Source organism: Falco cherrug, chromosome 4 (assembly GCF_023634085.1).
Source record: "Falco cherrug isolate bFalChe1 chromosome 4, bFalChe1.pri, whole genome shotgun sequence".
NCBI lineage: Eukaryota > Metazoa > Chordata > Aves > Falconiformes > Falconidae > Falco > Falco cherrug.
In genome coordinates, this window is record NC_073700.1 from 5816578 (window position 1) to 5834582 (window position 18005).

General features: G+C 43.2%; 1 protein-coding gene across 7 annotated transcripts in view; it reads right to left on the reverse strand.

The window, feature by feature from the left end:
* Window positions 1–18005, reverse strand: part of FGD3 (FYVE, RhoGEF and PH domain containing 3) — a 111696-nt gene that overhangs the window by 33259 nt on the left and 60432 nt on the right. For 6 of the 7 annotated variants that reach the window (XM_055709282.1, XM_027812602.2, XM_027812600.2 and 3 more), the window contains exons 2-6: window positions 17779–17949; window positions 11858–12026; window positions 10098–10695; window positions 2432–2521; window positions 1074–1210 (exon numbers count right to left, since the gene is read on the reverse strand). In XM_055709282.1, the coding sequence (XP_055565257.1) occupies window positions 1074–1210; window positions 2432–2521; window positions 10098–10695; window positions 11858–12026; window positions 17779–17949 (1165 nt within the window). Of the gene's footprint in view, window positions 1–1073; window positions 1211–2431; window positions 2522–10097; window positions 10696–11857; window positions 12027–12495; window positions 13781–17778; window positions 17950–18005 lie in introns of those variants that run through there. The other variant, XM_055709284.1, reaches the window with a different exon arrangement.

Consider the following 18005-nt stretch of genomic DNA (forward strand, 5'->3'; position numbering starts at 1 on the left):
ACCTGTCCCTGTCAATGCAAGTCAGGCGCAAAGGTGCTGAGACTCATTTATTCCTGGTCATTGATGAACTACATGAAAACTGGGCTCAGCCCAGAGAGGTGCGACCTCTGGTCTTGTCTTTGTCATTTGGGGTACCTGGAAAGAAGCAGAATCAGCACTATCTGCACCTTCCACCGCAGGACGTTCTTTGCAGCCCCTGTGTCACCTCAAATCAAGTTCCCTAGATCTGCTTTACAATTAACCTTTCTGCCCATTGCTGCATCTCTGCCCTGTCTACAGCTTATTACAGTTGCCAAATTTTAATTGGTATTTGACCTTTATTAGTCATTGGAAACAAAGAAAACCCAACTAAAACCAAAACCTACACCTATGTGCTTAAAGAAAGTACCTATACACTGTAACCAATAATATTAAACAGAAGGCCAACAAATTCTGGAGTAAAAACTTATGCAATGCTGTGGTGCCCAACAGAAGTGATTGCATAACAGACATAAGCAGATTTATAGATATGAAGTCATCTATCTTATCTGTCCAGATTTTCCATTGGATGGCTGCTATGATGCTGATTTTAACATTAAATTAAATTGTATATAACCATAATAAAATTCATTAAATATAAAATAGATGTTTCTCATGATGTCTCCAACATGGCATGCAAAGTCTAGACTGTGACATGATGATGCATTTTCCTTCTTTTAGAAGTAACTGCGTTTTTTTAATACTGCACACTGGGCCAAAATACTTCATCTATGGGCCAAAATAAGCAATTTCCTTCCTTCCTAGTACTGCAATTTCATAGTTCTGCAATAATAGAGAGAGTGGAAATACAGTCAGGAAAACAGCTCTGGCAACACTTGGGAGTGAAAAAAATTCTCACAACGTACTCTGGAAATTTTGAGTGCTCAGGTCTATTCCAGTAGTCCTAAATGCTTAAGAGACTCCACACTAATGTATTAAATAATAAGTGAACTACTGTACTAAACAATTAAAAATTTGGAATTAGACTAGGCCTTGCAGTTACTGTACTTCCCTGAAAATGTATTTTTTAAAAAATTATAACGACAGTTACCCACCATTCTTGTGTAATTCTTGCTTTGAGCTCAGGAAGAAGAAATTGTCCATGGAAACAATAGATGGAAGAAATATTTGAAAAGATGCCCGTTATCACTTCAGATGAAATACCCGCTTCTGACAACTTAGTGCAAAAAACCTGTGTAAGACAACAAGACAGTACCAAGATATATTTACAAAAAGCAATGCTAGACACGCTGGCTTTAGATTGCAGTATTACAAAGCTGACTGCCTTGGAACAGAGCTACAATTATTGACTTCTGGTAGTCAGTCCTTGGGGTCTTTCAGGAGGTTTACAGAACCTAAGCCCACTGTCAATTAGGGTTAGATTTATAACTATGGGCCACAGTCATAAATTAGAAAACTCTGAGGGGTAAGTCAAAAAAGATCGAAACTACTGAGAAGATCAGACATCTCTTCTTTGGAAGTGCAAGTTGCAAAGAACAACCAGTCCCTGAAGAGCACTTACTCCTATTTATGTGAAGCAAAATAAACCATGTGATTATTTTGTTTCTCTGTGTGAAAAATTACACTGTACTGAACAAAAGGGAAAGACACTCCCTAGATTACTAAGGTCTTGAAACAGCCTCTGCTCATCCAAAGCAAACACTGGAAAGTCTTCCATAGATGTCCCAGTGTCGGAGGGTAGAGGACTCTGCAAGTTACAGCTTCTAACAAGATCTCGAGCAAGGTACAATTTTCTCTTCCCTCCCCACCCCCCCACCCCACCCCACCCCCCCGGCCTTGTTTTTAAAAAGGACTTAATTAGCAATGTGAGACATCCTCATTTTTACTTCTTCCCGGCACGTTCATGTGTTTGTTTTTTTCCTTGGAGATAATTGTAGAAATGCCTGAACTGTGTAGACTCACCCTAATGCTTATGAGGAAAAAAGTTCAGGCTCATCACACCAGTTTTACTTTATCCCCACGTGTAAACATGATGGTCAAACAATTATGAAAGACAGTGGGTGAAAAAAAAAATATAAAATAATTATTCCCTGTGAGCATGGGGCTCACCCATGTGGCAATCACAGATTTCATAATTTCCCAGTGCCTTCAGGGTCCCTGTGATTTCCTCTCCATGCACACCCAGGCAGGAACCAAATGCTGATGGTGTCTCTACCCTGGGCTGCTGCTTTCCCATTCCTCTTTCTGCCATCCTAATCCTCGGGTTCCAGCTCAGGGAACTCTCTTGCCAGAAGTTCACCTCTGGGACCCACGGCACACAGGCTGGCAAGCAAACTCCATCTCCCACCTACAAACAGCGTTTTCACACTATTGGGCTATAGGTTAGGGGATGAACAGGAACATCACTGCTGCTCATAGAAATGAAAGCTGAGTTTAATCAAAATTGAATTACCTGGTCCAACAGATGGAGTCTTTTAACATATGCTTCTTCGGTATGGAGCAGTTCATTTGCAATGTTGAATAGCTTTTGGGGCTCTGTACACTGAAAAAAAGTTACAAATAACAGAATGCATCTGCATCTACAAACCTAAGTTTCATCAGCTGTTCTCTTTTCCATTTTCTCAGTGGGCCAAATTCCCTGCCCGTAGAGAAGCTTGAAGTGAAGGGGGTTAACACATTTCAGAATCAGCTCTGCACCACTCAAAAGGATCAGTTTTCTTCAGAGACATTTTTAAAGCTATTTTCTGAAAAGAGCAATTAATAATGCAGTCCATGACTGGTCAGGACACCACTCTAGTTCATTATGGTTTTGTGTAAAGAACCAGAAACAGCCTCCAAATCTGGAAATAAGTCTAGTGCATTTAGTAACTAAGGCACTGGAGTGCAAATCAACAGTTCTACTTTTTGGATTCAGGTCCTCTGACTGAAAAGAGAACTAGTAACCAGACCCGTCTGGCCCCAGGTTTCTCTCCATGGCCAGCACAGCACTGCTCTCTACGGCATATTTCTAAGATTTTTATGCAGCTTTAAACGCTGGCCCATTCCCTGGAAAGAGTTTTTGGCAATCTGACCCATGTCACTCAGTGAAAGTCTTTCATTAAGCTCATTTAAAAAAAATAAAATGAGAAAGGAATAATTAAAAAACCCAAACGCAATTATGAAGCACCGACTTTATTCACAGTTTAGCCAAAAGCTACACAGACTCTTCGTTCTCCGAGTGCTTAGAAGTACTTGAATTATTAGGGTACCAGCTTTAGCTTTCTGACAAACTCTAGATACCTTCTCAAGGCTCTAGACTTCAAATACCAGGCTTACATACAACCCAACCAGTCCAGAACTGAGGGCTGGCTGTTTTGTGTTTGGGAATACAGGTATGCAGAAGAGGCAGTAAGGATGATTAAATGCAGGGAAATTTTACTGGGCCAGATTGGCGGGGGGACGGCAGGGGGAAGACAACTGCGATGAAGGTTAGAGGGATGTATAAATGATTAATGGCATACAGAGCACCAGCTGGGTGCAATTACTCACTATTCCTTCCATGGGAACACTAAAGGGCATCAAATAAAATTACCAAGGTGCTGCTTCAAGACCAAGACCTGCTTCCTGAAATGACATGTCACTGTAGAAAGTAAACCTGCAGGCAGGTTCACAAAAGGACTGGACAAACCCATGGGGCACAAGTCCAGCTGGTGTCTATTAAAAAGGCAGGGCTGTTTCCAGCTCAGGAAGCACCTGGGCCCCTCACCAGCAGTAGCGTTTTCCATCCCAAGTGCCTGTATCTGTGCGCTCACCAGCATTTGTGGCCGGCATTTCTAGACACAACCCTGCAGAAGCCACCATCAGATTGTTAGAAAACGACAAATGCTCTCTTTTAAGATTATTCCACATAATCTTATTTTGTTTCCCAACAAAGTTGTCAAGAAATACTTAAATACCCTCCCGCACATTTAGGCAAACTGCAATACAGCTGAAAGACCTCCAGGACTTTCCAAAGCCAGCCATGTATGTGAACAAATCAGATCCACAGTTATCTGACGAGAATGCATGAAGTTCAAATGCATGAACACACGACAATTAGCTTAGCATGAAGTACCCACAGTTCCGTGATGCAAGTATTAGCTGAAGGAAGGGGAACAGCTTTTCTGGATTAGAAACAGCGTTAGCCTTTCCTTGAAGCAATCCCTCTCTTCCTAGGCACAAACCGGGAGCCAGGCAACCACACCATGAATAAGGCTTTGACAGGTACTCTGCCGATTCCCCTACTCAAATTACTTCAAACCAACTCAAATACTCTTTTAAGCTATTCTAACATGCTACACAACATCCTGATCCATCCATTCACATGATATATGTATATATATTTGGGGGAGGGGCACGGAATTCACAGCACAACAAAGCTTTGAATTTGTTACAAGAAAACACAACGTATTACAGCTTAGAACGAAATGCACTGCTGGCTGTTCAAACTCCAACGATGAGGATCTCTCACTGAGAAAGAATTCATCCGGCAGTTTTGCTGGGCACAGAAGAGCGCCTGAATGAAAGGCCCTTACGTAACCAGCCGGCTCGCCAGCTGCCAAGAGCATCCTTTCATTTGTTTGAATTCAGAATCTGAAAAATAATTATTTCCAACCAAATACATTTGTTCTCAGAAGTAAATCTTTACACAGTGTAGGCACTTTTTAACCTCCTGACCTTCACCATCTGCAAATCAGTTTATATTTCCAAGAAACTTGCTGACATCTGTTTAAATACCAAACAACGGCTGAACAGAGTCTCAGCTTGGGCTCGGTTTTAAAGAGCAACTCTGTCTTCAATTGCTGTCTGCTAGGGACAGATAGGCATGGGTTTTAGACTAATTTGCAACATACTTGCCTTTCGATGGACATATTATTTTAAATGAAACAGTAGATTAATTAATTAAATGTGAGGCAGTCCCATTCTTCTAATCTTCTTTTGTGCCATGGCAGGGCAGCTTTGACAAAGCCAGAATCATTCGGTTCACTATGAACGAGGTATTTAATGGTCTACCTTTCTAAAGGAGAACAAATTTGCAAACCCAAACGCGGATTACATCCTGCTTCGCCCAACGCACTTATTGACCGACTTGCTTGGTGCAACTGTTGCGTGTTACGACTGTCCTCTGCTCCCGTGTTACAGCTGCACACCTCCTGCAGAGCCCTGCTGAATCAGCTTGGCTGGCAGGGCCACCAGGAGGAGGAGAAAAGGGAAGCGGTAGGTGTTGGCTTCACGACACAGGAAGCTCACCCCAGCGCTCAAAGCGGCAGTAGCAGGATGCTCTTTCACTTCTTTTCGGAAGGCTCAAAAATTCATTTCCAGATGTAACTGTCCATAAAACGTTTTAAAGCAAAATGAAACACCCAGCCTGAAAACAAACAGAACCAGCGTCTCATACAGGTCAGACTCCCAGCTGTGAGTGTGCGGGGGATGCATTTGCTCTTCAGGTACCCCATCACAGATACCAACTGTGGAATAGCAATGATTTGTGCAATGAAGTGGCCACAAGCCCATCACCGCTGCCTGTGAACCCACTTGCTGAGCTGGCCAGACACCCACCGAGTAAAAACCAAAGGCTTGATGTGAGAAAACTCAGGCAATACCCTTCAGCAACCATTTTTCACACAGTTGGTGGTGCACAACCATATTCAGTCAGCATCTCTATCACAAGAGGCTTTCAGCAAATCTTGTGACAAAGCTGCTGAGATACAGCTCAGGTTAAAATCATATACAGTTACGCTTTAAAACCCCACCAGTCACCCTTACAAAGAACACTGAAAGTCTCAGAAAGATCACAGAAAACTTCATACTCAAAAATGCTGAAAGCAATAATGGAAAGTTGTCCTATGCTTGGTTGTCATCTCTGTTGCACTGATATCTCATTTTCCTTAGGATATTAAAAAAAAAAAAAAAAAAAAAAAAAAAAAAAGGATGATGAGAACATATCTGATTTTTCTTAACCAGCATTACGGCTACAACCTTGACCTACGCAAATTGTTTTCAGACTATACACGGAGATAATCTTACCCAAATGTCTGATTTACAGGACTGCAGGTCACATTTTCCAACACAAACTGTACAATGAAATCAGAAGTGAAACTCCAGCCACGTACAGGCAGAATGGAAGTGTGTGTTGGTGACTGTACAGGGCCCATGTGGGACTTCATTATTACTATTTTACACAGCAGGAAGCAGGACAGATGGAGAAAGGCATTTTTTGGTGATTACTAGCAAGCACATATTACTCTTAGTGAAAAATACCCAAATAAAAATATATGAAGAAGTGTTAGCCGTCTCAGAAGCATTACTCTGTTGCTGCCAAGCAGCTGGCAGAAGCCTTCGGTATATGACTACAGAGCATGACAGCCCCCCAGTCTCACTTTTATGTCACTTTTTTTTTTTTTGTAACCATCAAGGCTAACATGCTTCAGTTCCTGGAGCTCCTGACATTTTCTGAGACATTATCAAAACGAATAAGCTCCCCTTGTTCATTTTCATTTTGATAAAAGATAACTGGAAATACCAGTAAGTCACTCCTGAGATTTTAAAACATATTCCAATAATTTTGTGCTAATAGTGAGACCTGTTAGACTGTGCTGCAGACTCCCAAAGGAAGCCACATCACACTGCAGAGCTAAACCTAGACTAAATAAAACAATGCGAGTCATATATCAGGCAACGTTACTCCTCTGGCCATGGGATATGTGAAAGTTTGAGTAGTAGACAGAGAGATATCTGAAGTAGAAAATTAGAGAAGTAAAAAGCAAATCTGATTTCTCTTTCCTACTTATGTTTATTCATAAGCTTCACTTAACTTGATATCCTAGGAGTTACTGAGCCATCATTAAATCATTCTGCAGCTGTACTTCTTATGCATCCTCCTCCAAATATAACAAAGCTTTCTGGAAACCTGCATATTGAATGAGTGCTGGACACCTCCATCGTGCAGCTGCAAAGCCTGGTACTAGGGGTAGGAAGGGGGAAGCCGGAAAAAGATGGTGGCTCCCGACACAAAGCTTTCTGGAGGAGCTGGGGCCTCCCCAGTTCTCAAGCCAGCAATTGATGGCAACCAAACACTCCTCTCTTCCTTCAGGTAGGGAAGATACCTTGCTTTCTGGAAAATTTTTGGTGAGGGTGATGTGAACTTCCAGCCTAAGAATAACTACTGAACAAGTCAACTTCAAATGGCACTGGCTCTCCTTGCTGGAGGTTCCAGCCCTTAACCCTAATCCTTAGTCCATAGTGCCCCAAACCTGCAACAGAATCAACGAGGAGAGCAGGAGGATGATGTGGACACCTAACACATAAATTGGCTTCACGTGACACATCCCTAGAAGAGGGCACAGTCCTTCCTTACACTACAGAAGAGGCAGCGCATCTCTAAGCCTTCCCCCTCCACGTGGCTGCAAAAGCAAGCTAACCCAGTGCGGCTTGGTCAGTGTCAAAACAGCCTTTTGGATGGTGAAACCAACTCAAAATTCAAGGGAGAACCTGAAAAGCATCACATAAATGCACTTGAGGAAGAAGAGTAACACAAGAAAACAAACAAAAAAAACCCCAAAATCTTCCCCTAGAGATATGTCTCTCATAAATTCACCAAGCATACTACAGAGAATTATAACCTCACAACTGTGTTTTGTCAGCATTATTTCTTACTATCTGGATACTTAACCCAAGGAACAAGACTTAACAACAGCCATCAAAACTCGTGATGTTTTAGAAAACATTGGTATTTGTCAGTAAAGCACTTCTTAATCATATGGTAAAGTCTTCTGCTTGGGATTGCCACACTTGTTTTGATACTGCATTCCTAGTCCAAACAGTAAATTTAACTCTCAGATGAAAGATTTTCTTAATTTAATGCATTACTTTCTTGCTGGCATGTTGCAACTAATAAACAATCTTTTAAATAGCACTTCAGTTGCACACATGCACATACATACATACTATGAACATAAAGTAACTGAGGTATGTCACAGTGTGTGTGTGTACGTATAAACACACGCACAAGGGAAAACCAACAGCAGCAGGCAAGAAGCCTTGCACCACGATGGTGGTGCTGCCCATCTGAGAGGTAAACAAGCTTTCGCTGCAGACTACTGGAGACACCAGATGTCAATGGATGCATTAGATGATGTGTTAACACGTGCTAATAGACAGATGTTTGTTCACTGGGTTCTCCATCACTAAGATGTTTCCTGCGGAACCCCACATTAAATTCTTGCACAGGAGATAAAAGACAGAGGTCTCCTTCGGCAGCACAGACCCTCCATTCCTGCTGGATCCCCTGACCCATACTGCCATGGATTTATTCCTCCACAAGCCCAAGGCAGTCGGCACCACAGCCTTCCACGCCCAGGGTGGTCACGTCCGATACATGCAGTGCCTCCCTGCATCTCGTGGAGGTGGGACAGGCCACCGGGTTCCTCCTCTGGAATCCACAGCAGCTGCCAAGTGGGACTGTGGACTCACAGAGAGGTGAACGAGATCACGTCCTCCCTGTCTACAGAAAGCAGCTGGGTTTGGGAAACAGCCCTTACTGCTGCTGGCTCTGCTGGGTCCTTCCCGGTCCCCTCTGCCTGAGCCTGGGCCAGCACCCGGTGGATTTGCCATCCATCACACCTGCAGAAAGAGCAGCACGGCAATGCCGTATGGAAGAGCCACCGGCTACAAAGGCAGCATCTGAACCACAGGAACGGGAGGCCAGTCGCACCAGCCTGAGATAAAGCAGCAGGAGGAATGGCAGCATAAAGCAATGCACCCATCAGAGAAAGTCTGGGGCTTTTTCATGCCTTCCTGTAGGTATGTTTGCCTCAGCAGGCTGCCTCCTGTTCTTGGAGAAAAAGGGGACACTGCGGAGACGTAACTGTGCTCTGAAACAGCACCCGTTTGCTTGGAGAGACAGAGCTTCTTGTGCACTACATACCCACATGCCACCTCCACCACCCTTCAATGGACCCTGGCTAGTTTGACCCAGAAGCTAGTGAATGAGTTTTAACTGCCGTAGTTCCCAAGGGACAAGCTCTTGCCATATACAAATTGGGATATATTTGGTGATTTCAGCAGAACCACACGATTCGCACAAACCAAGGTCTGAATGCTACAGTTCACTAGTTGCTAGTACTCATCACAGTCTCTAAAAAACAGAAAAATCCAGTATATTAACTTTACAGTCATGATGGCGGGGGGGGGGGGGGGGGGACGGACGGACGACAACGACGGGGGACAGGGGACGGGACATGGACATGGAGATGGACAGATGGACCACACAACACCCCCAAACCCACCAACCAAAAAGTGGAATCTTTTGCAGACAGTTTGCTCAAAACATCTTCTGTTTTCTTTTTCTGGAAGAAACTAACCCATTTTATCATCACTATTTCTAAAAATAACTGTCTTGATTAACAGATAATCAGAGGAATCTGTCATTAATTTTATACAGCTGCAGCAAATACACAACAGCCTGGACTACATCACTCTGGATTCAAAGAGAATCTCTTTTAGCTGCAGCTTCCTAAAGAGTAATTTGATATATCTACCCTCCAAAAAACTTCTTTGCACTCAAGAAATAGTCACACCTGTAGAAGCACAGACTTTATGTAAAAAAAAAAAAAAAAAAAAAAAAAATGCTGTTAGAAGAGAGTTCCATCCTGCATGTCCTACTAGGATGCAAGGCCCTGACCTTGCGAAAGGCACTGTCAAGCCAGCCCCAGCCCTCTGCACATCATGCAGCCCCACTGAAAACAACGTGACCTAACAACCAGGAGCTGAGCCTATCCAAACCCAAACAGAACCACAAGGTGGGAATTTCTACTTAGAAAAGCGCTCAAAGTTTTAACAACTTGCCTCTGGCTATGATGGACGCTCTTATATGAAACCTTTTAAATTAAGACTGGGAACCTTTCTAAAAGACAGTAGCTAGGTCAGGAACAAGTTGTGTCCTGCATCAAGCAGGAAATTATGACGACTGTCATGATCCTTTGACGTAAGACCAACCAAACAAAAAAACCCAAACAACGTATGACAGCGATGCAAGGGATCTCTGGCCAGAGTCAGGAACTGTTTCAGAGCAATGAAGAGCCACGCACAAGCTACCTTACCTTGTTTACATCCAAATACTCTAACTTTGGTGCTTCTGCCGTCTCTTGCTCCTCGCTGCTTCCCTCGTCAATGTCACTGTCTTCATCCTGCGTAGAGTCTCTCTTCTGTTCGGCAGAGGCAGGTTTGGTGCCTTTTTTGTCAGGTTCCATCTCCCCTGGGTTCCCAGCTACACTGGGCTTCTTCTGCTCGGCACCTTCTTCGCTGGGGAAAGTCTCCCCTGCCACGCTACAAGAAGGACTGTCAATGCCACTGTCTCTGTTGGGAATTTTACCATTACCGTTCAGTTCTGCAGTTGAGTCTTTATTGCCAAGCTCTCCAGAGGGCTCTTTGCTCACAGTCACAGCAGTGCAGTCTTCATGGCTTTTGTTATCGCCTATGCTTAGCTCTTTAATTTTCATTATGTCTGTGTTAGACAGATCCACGCTGCACAGTACGTCTGGCTCATTTTCATCCGGTTCACTTTTTTCGTTTGTGGAAGAGCTGCTGGAAGCCACCGTATCACAGTCACACGAGCTCGGCTGTTTGGATGAGTCTAGGCCAGGTTCCATCTTAAGAGCTAAATTTAGCTGGTTTCTTTGAAGAATATGCACAGGTTGCCTGCGGGTGAAGACAAAGCACCACAGTCACTCCCATTAACATTCAGAGGTTTCAAGAGTGCCCCAAAAGACAGAGGGCCTGATTATCGTTTGATTCAAGTTATATATCTGGCACCCCCCGACAATCCTAGGAGGCAAGCGTGCGCACACTGCTGCAATAATATTCACCCAACAACCTCTGAAAAAACCCAGCACCTCTAGCCGTAAGTTTTACTGAAATGGCCCCACTAGAATCCTGGGCCTTTAACGCTCCCAATGCTGCCCTGAAGAACACTCCGGTTTGAAGGTTTGGGGAGGGAGGAATCATCATCTTTTAAAAGAAGCGTTTTGTGGTGGGTCCGTTTAAACAGGAACTCACGTTCTTCAACAGAACAAAGCCTTTGGGGCACAGTATTTTCTGCTAGAGAGAGGATGTTTTTGAAGCACAAGAAGGCACCGCTTTTGCAGATTGAAAGACACTCCACCAGATTCACCCAGGTGGTAACATGCTCCATGGCACAGCGTGGTGCCTCTGTCTCCACCTCCCTCTTCACAAAAAAAAAAATAATAATAAAAAAAAAAAATAAAAATCACTCCATCAGGCAGATCTGGTCTTCAGAGAGATCTGCCTGATGAGCTAAGTGATTTTTTTTCATGTGTTTGCAAAATACATATATTTTGTCCTATTTAATGCCTCATATATAAAGTCTCAGAGGAAATGCTGTTCTGTGTGACATTGTTTCACAGTACGTTGCGATTTAACTCTCCTCTGTCCCCAAGAAGCAAGTTAACAGTATGGCTGACACTCGCTGAATCTTAGCAGAAAACTCAATCCCGATAATCAAGTTCATATAATGCAAAAACCTAACCTGACATTAAATCAACTTTCTGAAAGCAGACTCTGGGCCACTTATGTCTGGTAGAACACTTACCGGATTCAGCAGGGCTTAAGCTCCTTAAGAACAACTGTACGTTACAAACTAAAAGTCATTGAAATACATGCTTTTATAAGAAAAGAAATAAAAAAATCATTGTGTAGTCAGTCAAGTTTTGCACTTCCAGTAGAAAACATCCCAAGAGGAGCTTCTACGTGACAATTACAATTAATGTTTTCTATTGTTATATTCTAAGTTAAAGACGCAGAAGATGGAGATTAAAAGCAGATCTCGCAAAGCCATATTTACCTAATACTTTCAAATTTCTCAATGAGTGTGTTGACTCCTGCTGATACTGGTATTTCTTCCTCTCCAGGTGCTAAGCTCCTCGACGACTTGGGATCAGCTGGCAAAGGCCGAGAAGGTGCAGGAGGAATTCTTTCCTGCCCAGGTTTGAGATGGACAGGCTTAGGAGGTACTAGTAAAAGAGAGGGGAAAAAGTAGGAGGATGAATCTCCATCTTCTTTACCCTACTGGGAACAAAATCCAAGCGCTCAATGCAGAACGAGGGGTATCCTTCTTTCACCATCCCTTATAAATGGCACAGGTGCAGTCCCAAAGTATTTTGTACACCAAAGCAAGCTGCTGAAGAAAAACGACAGGGTTCTATTTTGTATTTCTACAGCTGTATCGGATGTGTTAGCAAACCAAGAGGCTCACAGAACTTTACCGCTTCCTTGTTACCAAACAGGATGCGCAGCTCACACTTCATTTTTGCAAATGTGCTCACCATCTCAATCACACCAACAAGTTTCCCCTCCCATGACCTTTCAAAAACTCAGGCACTCTGTTGAATCTCTTACACTGGGAAAAAAAAAAAAAAAGGGGTGGACACACACACATACACAACTCTTAACCCAAAACAAATCCCCCATAAACAATCCCACCATGGATTCCAGTGCCTTGGTCAAAAATGTCACAGGCAGAACGTAACAGCTTTTCTTCCTTTCATTCTCCCTCCCCCTTCTCTTCTGTGGTACAGTCTTCACAAATTTCCTTCCTCTTTTGGTTCTACACTGAGTTATACACGATATAAATAAAACACATTGTAAGAATGTATATGCTCTTCTTAAGGATTCACTAGGAGGTAAAGGCACCAAGTTTAATACAGGACTTAAAAAAACCCCCAGAATTTAAATGTAAAGTAATTTTTTAAAAAAATGATTCAGACCTTATATTGATTGCAGAGTAAATGGGTTTGGAAATACGCAAGCAGTAACCCATGGTAACAGGTTCACGTGTCGCTATAGTTTCATACAGTGAAAGCAACCTCGCACTAGAAGGTAGGAAAAACAACTGCGTGGTTACTCCCAAAGTACAGGCTACTGGCAGGGTGCTGCCAAGTACCCCAGCCAGTCTAGACTATCCAAAGCGTGAACGTATTACATGAGGAAACTCTAAATATGCGTTTTATTAAACAACACGTCAGGAACAATTTATTTCAAGCATTTCCAATTTTTAAATGGTCCATATGGCGCATCAGCATAACGTGATTAGCTTTGTAATAGAACTTTAATTAGTAACTGTTCTGAATGTTAATTTCAGAGTTATTTTCTTTATGGGGCTAAATGGAGGCATATGCACTCAAAAAGCCAATTCCTGTTGTCCCTGCCCTGCAGAAGGCTCTGCATCTGTTGTGAGCTCCACATCAGCCCAGACGTCCTCCCTGCTCCAGCTGATGCTGAGCTGCTACGGACGGTCATTGTCTCAGGTCAGTGATGAAGACTGTTCAAGAGGTTTCGAGCTCTGAGTATAGGTCAGGTTTTAAACTACCCATATTACTGAGTTTATTTCTGCACCAAAGAATAAAATCACATCTTCTAAGGATCTGAGATTTAATGGGACACATCCTATAAAAGGACTGATTCGCCCAGTCCCCAAAAATATCTGGAATTCCTGTCTTAAAATAAAGGCGTTACAGTTCAATTTTGAAACCACCATCACAAAACCTATTTTACACTGGAACAACAAACAAGCAAGCAGGGAAAGAAAATCATCTCTCATATAAACGGGATGGTGGAGCTCTACGTTTTGCTCACCAGGTTTTCACTTGTACGCTGTGGGATCAGTGAGTGCCCGGCCACATTTCTCCTTGTAAAAACCAAAAAAAACCCCAACTTAAAAAGAAAAAAGTATCCACACAGCCATTTGGCATGTCTAGTGAGAAAAGGCAAGCTCTAGGCTCTGTACAGAAGGTGCACAAGGCAGGCAAGACCCGCGCCCCCCCCCCCCCCCCCCCCCCAGCCCCCGTCAGGCCCCTCATACAGCTTCAGATCAGTCCACAGCCCCCAGCCCACTGCCAGAGCGTGTGCGCTAACGGCAGCATCGCTGCCGACCACGGAAGCGCTTTCATCCCGGGCAGCACACGCTGCGCTGGGCAAAAAGGGAGGAGGAAAAAACACTGCTGTTAGTCACTGGTTTTTTATTTACTGAAATAACTTCGAGAAACTGAGACATCAGCAGGGAGACAAAGCTGCTGACCTGATCAAGCAATACTTACCAAGCAAAATCCTAAGCTGTCTACTCCAGCACTGACACAGAAAGCCTACCTTCAGAACTTACAAGGCAGCAGTTACACAGCACAACACAGACTTGTGAACCCCAAGCCGTTTTAGGCTTCCACAAGAGACTGAATGAAAGATCTGCACAGTAAAACCAAACAATACTAGATGAGCTCCTCTTACACGTGCCGTTAGCAGCAGCACCGAGTGCACAGTCAGCCCTGGAAAAAAAAAAGAGTAGGTGATGCTTGTAGGTGGGGATTCGGGATCCGAAGTGGAAGCCCAAGCAGAACTCCTGGCTGCCCTCTGAAGCCACCTCCCACCAGTCCCAGCCCACACAGGAACCAGTGCTGCTATTTTCTCGCGCCAGGTCCCAGCCACAAAGCAGCAGGACCTTGGATGCAGCTTCCAGCGCCCGTCCTGCGCACCAACAAGTAAAGTGGTGAAGAAAGCAACCCAGCTGCATGGAAGGGATATTAGTATCGCTGAGCACGTTTCAGGTGGCACCTGAAGGCTGAAGCCACTCACTGGAATGGTGTTTTCCCAGTCCTCCTCCTGCTGAAGGTTTTACACAGCAGCTCACGGCTCTTTGGAAGAAGCAGAAACCAAGATGTGGAATCTTTTGTTGCAGAAGGAACAATTGAAATAACAAGAAGCAGCAGGACAGAATGAGAAAAGAGAAAGGCATGGTTAAATAACCAGGGGGAAGTTACAGCCCAAGCTTGGCCCTGGGTCTGTAAAGCAGCCGGGAGTAAGGACCCTTCCCTCACTGCAAAACAAGCACCTCAGCCACCACATTAATTCAGCCCCCCAGCCCATGAAGTGCTCTCTCAGAACTGCCTCCTCTACAGTAAAGCAAACAGTCAAAACACATTTATTAGCGACTTGATGGAGGCGTCCCCATCAATCATCCCAGTGGTGGCAGGTCTGTCGTGACTCACTGGGAAAGCTGGGAGGACCTAATAAAAAGCAATGCAAGCGGTGTGAGTCACACTTGCACATTTACTTATTTCAGTTAATGTCCCTTGACAAGAGACTTAAAAAAATAGACGTGATGAAGCAGGTTATGAAGGGTTATCCCCTGGGAAGTGAATACACTCAAAAAAGAATAAATGACCCAACAGCACAGCCTTGGGTAGGGGTAGAGAACTGCTCCTGGAGTTACAGGTGGTGATACCAGCACATCCCACCAAACAAACCAAACAGAAAGAGGCCTTAAGGAGGGATCACTGTAGCTCTAGGGAGAGAAAGCCCTAGGAAGAAAGGCTGCTGCATAAAAATACTAATCAGAAACTGAGGAAAGATTTATGTCTGCTGCAAGAAAATCACCACACTCTCACAACCACTTTTTCTGAACACGGCCACTAAGAGGAAGCAAAGATGGTTTACAGGAGAAATGTCAACTTCAATAAAAACAACTTATTTTTTTAGTACTATTTTTATGATTTAATTTTCCTGGAGAGGCGTGAACTGTTTTTCTCTCTTTACTGGGTATATAACAGGAGATTAATGAACTATACAAAGGAGAAAAGCCATTTCAAATTTACAAACTCAATAAAAGTGAAGAGAAAACCCCCTGTGACATCTTCCCTTCCTTGCAAAGTTATCGTTACCTATTGTTCTCTACTGTCATAGGTAAGCTAACTGCAGATACTTTTAAAAAGTAATTTTATTATAAAGAAGTGAAATAATAAAATCATCATTTAAAATTTATGACAAAGAAGTATCTTTCAAGAAGATGACTGGCACATCCAAGACTTGTAAGACTGACTTGTAGCTTTGGCTAACCTGGCTTAGTCTAAGACAACACGAGGTGGCCTGATTTTTGACTGTTGGGTACTTCTCAACAGTCTCTCATGGGAATTTTCACTGGGACTCCTGTTCTTCTTGGGCTACTTTTTACAGTGACATCAAGAAGCCCAACAAACCGAGTCCTGCCAAAAAAAAAAAAGTATCAGCAAGAGTAACTAGTCAAGAAAGCATTTTACCCTTGGGTGTTTATTTCACCTCAACAACCACCTTAAAAATTTCCCTCCTTTCAGAGCATTAACCAGTAAGATATGCTGGCTTCTTTGGTTCTTTTCAGGGCATTAACCAGTAAGATACACTGGCTTCCTTGGTTCTAAGCTTATGGCTGTAATGGGAGAGAGAGCTTGGATGGGTGTGAACAGCAGAAGGAAGAAGCAGTACCTATCTCGGTGATGGAAAGAGATTACACTAACCTACACGGCTAATTTTAAGCATGATTTGAATCAAGCTAAGTAGGCTCCCTCCAACTTTTCTGAGATACCTATGTATAAAAAGCAAGCTACGTCCTCAGTAACTGGAAATCAGTACAATCAGAACAACAGCAAAGGATCTGCACCAGATGAATTAATTCCATTTCCTACTGAACAGACACTTCTGCCATTCCTTTTTATTGTTAGTATTAACAACACTCATGGAACACCCACCAGTTAAACAACCAAGACCTCAAGGTAAAAGCTCCATAAATACACAGACTTCATGAGACGTTTCAAGAATGAACTCATACACCAATTTAACATTCAAGGACTACTTTCAGAGTCAGAAAATACAAAGTTTTCTTTGTAGTTGTTTAATGAACGTGTATCAGAGAACTACTTTTGTATAGGCATTTGAACGGGAGGGGTGGTGGTGCAGAGGCTCAGTTTGCACAGCACACCCACCCTGACAGTGACCAAAATACCTTCTCTCTTCTTACATGACAATGGCCACGTATCGGACAGGCATGCTTCTTAAAAAATTTTTGGTTTACAAACTTATCTTCTTTGGGGTCACGCTCCTTTGTTCCAAACACCTCTGAAATTATACGCTTTCTGCACCTGCAACTACCTTAAGGCAGGTGCCCATTACATACAGTATTTTAACCAATTCTGCAAAGCAGAGGGTGGTGGCAGTGGAGGCGCTTGACAAACATTACAGAGACCACACGTCATTGCACTGATGGAGAAACATGGAAACAATTTATCCTCCACCAAGAAATTTACTGCAGTCTTTTTCTAGTGTTCAGAAGTTTTAGGGAGAAAAGCCTGGGGAGACCTGAAGACCTGCCTGGAGCCCAGCTGGAAGATGCTTCTTCCTGGCTGCTCTTCCACAACACCTTGGGATTGCCACCTATTTGCTGTGAGTCTGGCAGGTCTGTGGAATTACTGCAGCCCACGTGCTACCCCTGCACGTGACTGGTTTAGCTTCCATTTCTCACTTTTAAAATACATTCACTCCATTTAGGCATTTCCTGTTGCTATGCATAGTTCTTAAAATAAATGGAAAACAGACCAGGTTTAAACAATGAGCTATTCTTAACTAAATACTTTTGAAAAAAAAAAAATTATTAAAGAATGAAAACAATATTGTTAAATTAATCTTAAACTTTGCAGCTGCATGAGGCATATAAACAGTACAGGAAACACAATTTGACAAGTTAAGTAATCTGTTCCTGAATCAATTCCTTCTTGAAGGCTTCCCTAAGAGGTTATGTAACGTTTGAAAAAAATGAAGATAATAAAACCCTACCAGCTGTAATTGAACCTCAGAACATAAAAATACCTATTTTGCTGTGACCTAAAAATTAAAGCTATTCATTTTAAAATATTACACTCCACGTGCGATAGAAGCTTGCACAATCGCTAGAAGGACAAAGCCACTTGCCTTGGGGTTTCTGCAGAGGATGCATTTTGGCCAGCGGAGTTTTGGTTTTGGGCTTCCTTCCAGTTTGATGGATACATTGCGCTGGGCTGATGTGCTGCAGCTCCCCGCACGCTTCCAACACCGGATTTGAGTCAATGTGACATTTGATTTGAAAAGGAGAGCAAGCGCAACCTGAGGGAGAGTGGGGGGAAAAAAAAGTCAGTATTTATTTCATGCTGTTAATCCCA